We start from the raw sequence: 10903 nt of genomic DNA on the forward strand, positions 1-10903 counted from the left end.
AGAGAAAGTAGGAAATTACCCAAGAATGGATCTGAGTGACTTAGATGAGATTCTGTGCACATGAGGCATTTTCAAACACATTAGCTAAGTTACTGGCAGCATCAGCAGCATATCTCTTTCTCACCACCACCATCACCACCACCACCACACCCATCACCATGCCCTGCCATTGGTTTTACTGATGTTTGTTTGAAGATGCCTCCTATGAGCAGTGAGTGAGAGTATAAGTGATGAGTGAACAGACCCCAGTTATGAGTGAGAGATTGCTGTGTGGTATAGATTCAGACATTTTTTTTCTTTTGTTTTTCCTTTGATCAATTCTAATAGCACTTGTGGATCTTCTTATGGATCAGTGAAATGCAATTTACACCATCCTCAATTGCTGTACACACACCCAAGCATTGAAGTGTACACGCATAAGCCTTTTTAAAGCAGGAATGTATTAATGATTTTGTAGGAGCCCTGTAGTGATGCTGCTGGTATATCAAAACTCAACGCATCAAGGTGGACTTTACTATTTGGCTGTCATTAGCTAGTATGGATTCCTTGTTTCTATAATGTTATTTCCTTGCAAATGTAAGCAGTAGTGAAATACTATGCTATAATTGAGCAAGCAGTCTGTACCAGTGGATGACAGGCTTTTAAGAGTCCAGCTTGGTGTGTTGAGCTTCACCACACCTGAAGCATGAGAGGGCTTGATTAGTGTTGAACTTGCTTCTTTAAGGAATGGTTGAAAATAAACATACTTGCAACATTGACATATCACATCTTTTTAATGAACCTGCATGTCATACAACAAAATTAATAAATCAAGTGAAATTTATCAAAATGAAAAATTGTACAGGTGGCTGAGATCTTAAGACTCTCATTGAAATTTTTGTATGCAAACATTGCATGTTTTGAGAATTAGTGCAGTATTGCATGAAAAGCAGACTAACACACATAGCGTAGATCATACACTGATGCACACACCACTAGAATGTTTATTTGTGGCATTAAAGCAACAGTAGGTTTAAAAGAAATAGATACTAGGCTAGGCTGCTTTCTAGATAGCTCAGCAAAATTTATGAGAATGCTTTAGTTAATCTTTTTGTATGTTGGTAAGTCTTTCAAAAAGTTACAAACTGTTTGTTTCTTCATCTGCCTGACCTGTGTGTCTGCCTTAGTCTAGTGTCTGCCAGCCTGCTCTTTGGTCTGCCTTTGTCTGTCCAAACTGTTCCTGTCATCTTTTGTCTTTTTGTCAGCATTGTTATTTCTCATTAATTTGTATGTTTGGGATTTCTTTCTCCATCTTTGTGTGTGTGTGTGTGTGTGTGTGTGTGTGTGTGTGTGTGTGTGTGTGTGTGTGTGTGTGTGTGTGTGTGTAACTCTCTCTAAATTTTTACTACCTTCACAATAACATGACCAGAAATACATCTACACATATTACAAACGATAAAAAGACAAATACTCCGCTACAAAAAGGAGAGGCAAGAAAAAAACAATGACATCTTAGCTAAAAATGTTCCAGTGAGGTGACTTTTTTTTATTCTCATGACCTGATATCTGTGTGACCTTCAACTCTAGTGACCTGACCTATCCTACTGTGGTGTTGATTTCTATGTGGGGCTGTTTGGTCTACTTAGTCCCTTGTGGCAATAACTTGCTTTTTTGTGCATTAACTGCTTCTCCCTTTGTCTCTCTGTCTCTCTCTTTCTGTTACTCGTATACCACTGTTTCTTATATTTCTCCCTCTCTGTGGTGCTTCTTGTGCTTCTATTCCTCTGTTAGTCTGTTCCTCCAAGTTTGGTCACAGAGCCTTTATTTCTTCTTGCCAGTTCAATCCTTTCTCTTCCTTTGCTTCCTTCACAAATATACTCCTTTACTCCTCTACCCACCCCTTTCATCCTCCAAATGGCTTCCCCCTCCTGCTGAAACACATACTTTATAATGCTCTTATATTAAATGCACATTCCTATCCTGTGCTTCCTCTTACCTCCTTTACCTTTCTTTATTTCCCTCACCATGTCTCTCTCTCTCTCTTTGACCTCCATTGCTTTCTTTCCCTCACCCTCCCTCCCTCACTTCTCCACACCTGCTGCGTCTAACCACCACCATTCACCTCCAGGGGCTGCCCTCCAATGACCCAATACATGTGCTGGTGAGGGTGTATGTGATCCGAGCGTGTGACCTGCACCCCATGGACCTCAATGGGAAGGCTGACCCATACATTGTGGTGCAGCTCGGAGGGAAGAAGGTGTCAGATAAGGAGAACTATATATCTAAGCAGCTTAATCCAGTGTTTGGCAAGTAAGTGAAGCATGTGTGGCTTTGCTGTGCTGCCTTATATCAATCCCCTCACTTTGAAATGCAACACTTCACCACAAAGGCAAAGTTTTGAGTCTTTATAAGTATCCATAACAAAGAAGGGCATAAAAGAATAGATGTCAATAATTTTCAGCCAGTATAGTGTTTGGTGGTGGTGGTGGAACAAGAAATTATGTCTATGAATGGTTAGTGATCATGGAGAGATGTGGCAAATAGCAGTAAAAGAAAGGAAGTGTAGGGCATAATACATTTCTTTTTAATATTGTTTCCTCCATTGTATTTTCTCATGTATGTTTCTTATAATGATGATAAATACCACCTCTAAAGAACCTCATACCTTATAATGATGATAAGCAAGACACCTCTACAGAACCTCCTACCTTATAATGATGATAACTACCACCTCTATAGAACTTCATACCTTATAATGATGGTGATAACTAAGACACCTCTACAGAACTTCATACCTTATATACATTCCTCAGGTGCTTTGAGGTGGAGGCAACCTTCCCACAGGACTCCATGCTGACAGTGCAGGTGCTGGACTGGGACCTGGTGGGCTCTGATGACATGATCGGGGAAACAAAAATTGACCTGGAGAACCGATTCTACTCCCGCCACAGAGCCACCTGCGGCCTCCCCAGCAGATATGAGACGTGAGGACCAGGGCTGTATGTGAAAGAAAAGGAATAGAGAGGAATGAATAAAAAATCATAAAAATAAGTAAATAGATAACTAAAGACACAAAAACAGGAGAACAAATAAATGCATGGCTGGGTGGAGATGACTGTGATCGTTTAAGAAAAAAAATTGAATGATACAGGAATTAATAAGAAAACATAAAAAAAGATATGAAAAGGAAAACAAATGAATAGATGGATGGCTGGATGCATGACTGGGTAGGAATGACTGTGGCTGTTTGTGGAATTGCCAGCTTGGTATATACATTTCTGTATTTATGATCACTTGAAGAATTATTTGTAACAGTATAACTTACATCTAGGACTGGGTACAATCAGTGGCGAGACCCCATGAAGCCAACACAAATCCTGGCGCGGCTGTGCAAGGAGGGGCGACTGGAGGGTCCCCACTATGGCCCTGGCAAGGTGAGGGTCGGCACCAAGACCTTCACTGTCCAGCACGAAGATGAACACGACCCAAACAGAGCAAAGTTTCTCGGTAGGTGAGGGACAGAGAGAGAGAGAGAGAGAGAGAGAGAGAGAGAGAGAGAGAGAGAGAGAGAGAGAGAGAGAGAGAGAGAGAGAGAGAGAGAGAGAATAATGAAGCCAAAGAAAGTCATGTTGTGTATTATTAATGAAAATGACTAAAAGAAAAATTATATGAAGTTTTGATTAAAATAAGTTAGCATGTGTGTGTGTGTGTGTGTATTTGTTCATACTTACATAACCATCAGTATGTATATGTATTTAGTCACATCTGTCCTGTTTCCATACTTACATATATACAGTACTTATTATTCTTTTGTCAGTGGATATCCATTCCTTTCGTTTATGACTTATTCCTTCAGGTCTCTCTCTTTTAACCATCACTTCTGCCAGCAGTGAGTGAGGAGCAGCTGGCACTGGCCGTCCTGCATCGGTGGGAGGAGGTGCCAAAGGTTGGGTGCCGCCTGGTGCCAGAGCATATTGAAACTCGCCCTCTCTACAACCTAGACAAGCCTGGCATTGAGCAGGCAAGTTGTGCTGGAAAGTGGGTTGATTTAGTCATGTGTGAGTGATTTGTACCCCATAAAAATTCACTCCTATTCTCAGCTTTAAAGATTTCTTGCTCATGTGAGGAATTCCTACCCATACTTAGCCAGTATCTCTTAATCTTTTCAGTACCATGCCACATTTTCATATTCATTCTGGTTACTATTTAGCAATTTTTTACAGCTTCAGAAACTTATGTCGGGATTAAAATAGTAAAGACTCTAGCCATTAATCTTTTAACATCCATAGATCCTTCCTAATGCAAATAAAATTGTCTAATTATATCCAAAAATCATGATAAAAATGCATCTCTGTGCTGAAGGGTCTCTCTGTGATGTGCAGGGCAAGCTGGAGATGTGGGTGGACATGTTTCCGATGGACATGCCGCTGCCTGGGCCACCCTTGACGTGACGCCCCGCAAGCCCAAGAGTTACGAGCTGCGCATCATTATCTGGAACACTGATGACGTGGTGCTGGAGGATGATGCCTTCTTCACCGGGGAGAAGATGTCTGATATCTACGTGAAGGGGTGAGGGTCATATGAGGGAGAGAGGGGCAGGACAGATGAGGATAATGGTGTTAGTCTACAGCTTTGAGGAGAGGGAGGGGGATGTGTGAGATGGAAGGAGAAGGATGCTGAGAGGAGAAAGGAAGAAAGGGAAAAGGAAATGGGGAAGAAAAATTGATTGCTGATCATGTGTCTGTAATCACCTAGAAATGCTCATTTGATCCTATCTTTTTATCTGTATTCATTCAATTTCTTTCTAGATATGTGTACACTGCCCCACCATAACAACATCTTTGTGTGTGTGTAATTCACCTCGGTCACCTGCTGGTCACCCAGCCAGTCTTCCCCATTATGGAGCGAGCTCAGAGCTCATAGACCGATCTTCGGGTAGGACTGAGACCACAACACACTCCACACACCGGGAAAGCGAGGCCACAACCCCTTGAGTTACATCCCATACCTATTTACTGCTAGGTGAACGGGGCCTACACATTAAGAGGCTTGCCCATTTGCCTCGCCGCGCCGGGATTCGAACCCAGCTCTCTCGATTGTGTGTGTGTGTAGATGACTTTGCTCTTCATTCATGCTGACAAGCATAGCTCTTTTCTCATCACTCCTTCTGCCTCTCCCTCCTACAGGTGGCTTAAGGGGCCTGAGGACACCCAGTGCACTGACATCCACTACCGCTCTCTCACCGGGGAGGGGAACTTCAACTGGAGGTTTGTGTTTCCCTTTGAGTACCTGGTGGCGGAGGAGAAGATCGTCATCAGTCGCAAGGAGTCACTCTTCTCCTGGGATGAGACGGAATGCAAGATTCCAGCCAGGCTGGAGCTGCAGGTGAGGGTGACTAGATGGAGTTTGGTGTGTGGCTTTGTTTAGAAAGCAATGACAGAAACGTCTTGCAAAACTGTACTGAACAATAGGGCTAAAACATAAAACATACACACTCACCACCACCATTACCCAGATCACTCTTCACCACTACCACCATCACCACTCACCACCATCCTGCAGGTGTGGGACGCTGACCACTTCTCTGCGGATGACTTCCTGGGAGCAATCACGCTGGACCTGAACCGGTTCCCCCGCGGGGCCAAGAGCTCCAAGCTGTGCACCCTCAACATGTTGAAGACAGACGGCTCGGTGCCCATGGTCAACATTTTCAAGCAGCGGCGAGTCAAAGGCTGGTGGCCTTTCTATATCAAGAAGGAGAATGAGGAGATGGAGCTGACGGTAAGAAATATTCTTGTTGCCTCTCTTAATATGTACTCATTAGAGTATATGTTTATAAATAAATAAGTGTCAATAAATATTGTTTGAAAAAAAAAAACATTAAAAAATGATAAATGCAAAATACAAATTTATACTTATTTTTACATTGCAACTTCCTTTTATTTATAAAAAAAAAAAATGAATCACAGAATCTCATTGAATTTCAACAGTACTTTTATTTCAGGTATTAATAAAAGAATTAATATATATTTTTTGTAATGTATTTGGTGTATTTCATTATGTATTCTCATCTTGTATTAAGATGGTGTTTAGGTGTGTGTGTATGTGTGTGTGTTGCAGGGGAAAGTGGAAGCAGAGATTCACCTGCTAACCAAGGAGGAGGCGGAGAAGAATCCAGCTGGCCTCGGACGCAATGAACCTGACCCTCTGGAGAAACCTAAGTATGTGTATGTGTGAGTGTATTTACCTAGTTGTATTTACCTAGTTGTAGTTTTACAGGGCCTGGGCTTTACGCTCGTGTGGCCCTGTCTCCATATCTACACTTATCCAATTTTTCTTTAGAACTATGCACACTCATTGCTGACACCACTTCTTCACTCAAACTGTTCCAAGTCTCAACACATCTTTGCGGGAAACTATATTTTTTAACGTGTGTGTGTGTGTGTATGTGTGTGTGTATTTACCTATTTGTGATTACAGGTCCCGAGCTGTAGCTCTTTATGTCCCATCTCTTTGTTCACACTTGTCCAATTTTTCCTTCATTTGACTGACACTCGCCGCACACACCACATCCATGCTCAGTTTGTTCCATGCATCAATGCTCCGGTACGGGAAGCTATACTTCTTGATGTCGCTCATGCAGGAATCTTTCAGTATTTTCTTTGGGTGTCCTCTTAGGTAATTACTGGATGCCATCGTGATCAGGTCCTCCCTATCCAATATGTCCACTCCATGTACTATTTTGAACATTGTTATCATATACCCTCTGACTTTTCTTTCTTCCAACCTACTTAATTCCAGCCTATTTAACCTCTCCTCATACAGTACCTCCTTAAAGTCCTTAAAGTGTGTGTGTGTGTGTGTGTGTGTGTGTGTGTGTGTGTGTGTGTGCTCATATTTTCATAGCTTTTAATATCGAACTTAGCTTTGGATCCATATATATTTTTCTATATTCACTATCTCCTTATCAACTCTGTTCCATGTATTAATACTTCTACATGGGAAACTATACTTACTGACATCTACAAACACTCTTCTTCAGCATCTTTCCATATCCAGTAGTATTTTATGTATGGCAAACCAAGTCACTCAGATCCACCTCCTTCATCTTCTCATGTACTGTGTGTGAATGTAATATGGTAATATGAGATAAAGCTACACAGCCAAATGAAAAAATATTAATAAAAAAAAAGTTTGAACATTATTAGCACCAGATAGACACCAAAAGTTCCCTGAATCCTTTGCTTAACTAATGGGTAATTGTCAAAGTTCAAAGTTTTGTTTATTTTGCTTTACTTCCCATAACATTACACTCCTGTCCTATCCTGCTATGCATCCACACTACTCATATCCACTCTTGCTCTCTCTCCCAACAGCCGACCAGATGCCTCCTTCATGTGGTTCCTCAATCCACTGAAGAGCATCCGTTACATCATTTGGCATAATTACAAGTGGGCCATTCTGAAGCTACTTGCCTTCCTCGCTCTCACCATCTTCTTTGTCCTCTTCTTCTATTCTGTGCCTGGCTTCACTGTCAAGAAGATCCTTGGCGCATAACACAGCAGGAGGAGGAACAGGAGGAGCAGAGAGTGTTGGAGAGGTAAAAGTAATAGCAAGAGGGGAAAAGAAGTGATGAATGTTAGAAATAGAAGAAAAAGGAGAGAAATTGATAAAACAATGAGGAGGAGAAGGAGGAGAGGATAGACAAAAATAAGTAGAGAAGTAGAAAAATGAACATTAAGAATAGAAGTACCTAATAGGAAAGAAAGTGACAATAAGATGAGGAGGAGGAGGAGATAGATAGAAATAAATAGAGAAGTAGAAAAAAGATGAACATCAGAGGGAGAAAATATAAGTAATAAAGTTGGAGGAGAAGGAAAGGATAAGTAATAAAGTTGGAGGAGAAGGAAAGGATACAGACAAGAATAAATGCAGGAGTAGAAATAGAAGTGATGAACACTACGAGAAGAGAGAGCTAGAGAGATGATGGATGAAAATGGCAGAAAGAGAAGAATGATGAGACTAAAAAGATGAGAATGATGAGACTGTGTGATAAATAAAAAAGAAAAGAAGTGGGTGATAATAAAAGTGATCATGAGAGTTGGAAGAAGAGTGGTAAAGAAAGACTGAAAATGGAATGAAGGACCGACAAAACACTGACGGGAGGAGAATGTGATGATGAAAACAACAGCAACAGACTGTGATCAGTATAGAGTAGAGTGAAATGAGAATGGAAAGTCGATAAAAAGAAAGACATATAAATAAGAAGAGATATATGAAAGAACTTATCAAAAAGAAAAAGGGAAAAAAAGTATACTGAAAGAAGGAAAACAAGAAGAAATATGAATATGATTAGAAACTCATATTAAAGAACAGATAAAAAAAAAAAAACCACTAGAAATAAGTTATAAGTGGAAAGAAAAGGGAGTGTAATGTAGAGAGAGGATTATAACAAAGCTAGTACATATCTCACCATTACTAGGTCATATAATTTCAGTAACTAGCAATTCCACAAAATATAGCGTGCTAGTATTATTGGCATGTAAGTTGGTATTGCTTGGCTAAGGTTACTACTAGCTACTGTCCATGGGAACTTAAAAGATTGCTAGCTGGTTTCTGCTGGCAAGAAGACTGCTGGCTATACTTTCTGTTAGCTGAAAATTCTCTCTTTATACTTTACAACTGACTGTGTGATTTCCAACTTAGTATTTAAATTAATTATAAAAAAAGTATACCTACACATTTCCAATTTTTAAGGCTTCACATACTATGCACAAATAATTAAGGAAATTGTCACAAAACATTCTCTCTCCTGCACTTAATTACATACAACACACTCCTGTTCTTGTTATAGCCTCTCTTACTCCTGTGCAAGCTGTGTATGGAACCAAAATGATAAATTGATTACTATCGTATGTGATAATAAACCCAGTATCTTAAGATCTTAAGGTAGTGAGTGTACAGTATAAACTTTTTAATCACACAGTAATCTACATTAGCCTCATTATATAGTAACTTAACAATTGCAAGAAAGTATTCCATTTAACTATTTATATGATATTTTACACACTAAGGAATTTTAATCATATCCTATGTATATATTTATATATATATAGGTATACTATTATTATACACACAACTATACACACATATATTGAAAGGGTAAAATTAATATGTATAGGTAATTAATTTGTTATATGTATACAGTGGCTGAGCAATGTTATATATACTGTATGAGTTACTGTATATCTCAGCTTATACGGCAACATTTTCAGTCCATTAAAAGTCTTAAAGTTAAGTGTTGTTTTTGTGCCGAGGGTGAAATGCAAGCCTGTCACTTACTGAACACAACAACACTAGCTGTAACTTAAAATTCATGGCTCACCTCATAAGACCTGTCACCTTGTAAGCCTAGATATACTGTATGGTGATTTTATACTAATACAGCAAACTCTTGATATAGCAAATAATGGATGTAAGTAATGCTTTAAACATTTCAGGAGCATTATCTATCTATAATTCTATATCACAGGTTGGCAATCCCTCACAGGCTGACCCACACAAAACACCACATAATCATACACACTTTCACACTCTTAGTCTCATCAGTTCCCAAGTAGAAAGAGATTCATAGATCACCCTACTACATCATCAGACCCTAAGAGCTTCAAATATAACCGTTGCATACTGAAAGAATTATCACTACACTTAACAAACTCATACAATGGAATGATCAGTGTGTATATATATTACTGAACAGATCGTGTTATTTCTTTCTATATACTAAGCTGCCAGTTACACACAAAACACCACACATATCCCTCACACTCTTAACCCTGCAAGCCCCTGGTGGAAAGGAATCATCTTATGGATAACCCTATCATACCCAGGAGCTCTTTTTATTATGACCTGAAATGGCTTATAATGGCCATCAGGTAGAGTAAATGTTTCTTTTTTCTTTTCCTATATCATTTAACATCTTTCTTTTTCCCATCACAGCAGGGTTATAAGTATCATGACTCTCCAAGCTCCTCATTCACTCCTAACAAGTCCTTATTTGGATACAATAGACTGTACTTCAAAATAGTTCATTATATAAAGTTTACTGTACATATCCTCACAGCTACTACCCAGACAGTGTTAGAATAAGCCTGTGTTTATATTACCATCATTATTCTTTATTATACATAGGAGTGTAGTGAGGCAGGTTGATAAGCAAGGACCAATATTTCATCGTTACCTTCTGATGTATATTTCTCACTTACTTCACTGCACATAAACTTGCAGTACTTGATTATGGTGTAGTCACAACTCCTAGTTCACATTGTCTCATGAGCTGTTGTGATACGTTCCTAGACAAGGACATATGAATTGACAAATATATATTTTTAGGATATTTTTTCCCCCTCCTGGGTATTTTTCCCATCTGTATATGTATTTTCTTCATGTCTCTCACGTGGACACATAAGACTCTTGTACTTCTTTTCCCCCCTTCCAAATATCTCTCCTGGGTATTCTTTCTTCCTAATTTGTTTTTGTTTCACATTCCTTCCTAGACATTCCCCATTTAAAACATTTTCCCTATGGACATTTTTTTCCATGGTCCTACTCCTTTTATAAGTTCTCCTTTTCATTTATGTATTGCAGTTTCTTCCTATTCCTTTTTATTTTGAACGCATTTTCTATCTTTTTTTTAACTTTACTTATTTTACCTAACCTATCCTAACCTATATTCAGCCTAACTAAACTTAAACTATTTACTTAACCATTCTCACACACACACACACACAGAGAGAGAGAGAGAGAGAGAGAGAGAGAGAGAGAGAGAGATGAAAATGTTAAAAGGAAAAATATGACCCATCTCCAAGTAATTCTCACTGTTGCTCCTTCCCTTGCCTGTACTGCGTCATTTCACGTTATACTG

General features: G+C 39.4%; 1 protein-coding gene across 1 annotated transcript in view; it reads left to right on the forward strand.

The window, feature by feature from the left end:
• Positions 1-9277, forward strand: part of LOC123507304 (otoferlin-like) — a 162523-nt gene extending 153246 nt beyond the window's left edge. Inside the window, 10 exon segments of the mRNA XM_045260056.1 lie at positions 2108-2289; positions 2793-2963; positions 3311-3486; positions 3867-4000; positions 4362-4419; positions 4422-4548; positions 5166-5364; positions 5542-5760; positions 6100-6200; positions 7356-9277. Of these exon segments, the coding sequence (XP_045115991.1) occupies positions 2108-2289; positions 2793-2963; positions 3311-3486; positions 3867-4000; positions 4362-4419; positions 4422-4548; positions 5166-5364; positions 5542-5760; positions 6100-6200; positions 7356-7536 (1548 nt within the window). The 3' untranslated portion in view covers positions 7537-9277.
• Positions 9278-10903: the final 1626 nt, after the last annotated feature.

The sequence above is a fragment of the Portunus trituberculatus genome, chromosome 22 (assembly GCF_017591435.1).
Source record: "Portunus trituberculatus isolate SZX2019 chromosome 22, ASM1759143v1, whole genome shotgun sequence".
NCBI classification, from domain to species: Eukaryota; Metazoa; Arthropoda; class Malacostraca; order Decapoda; family Portunidae; genus Portunus; species Portunus trituberculatus.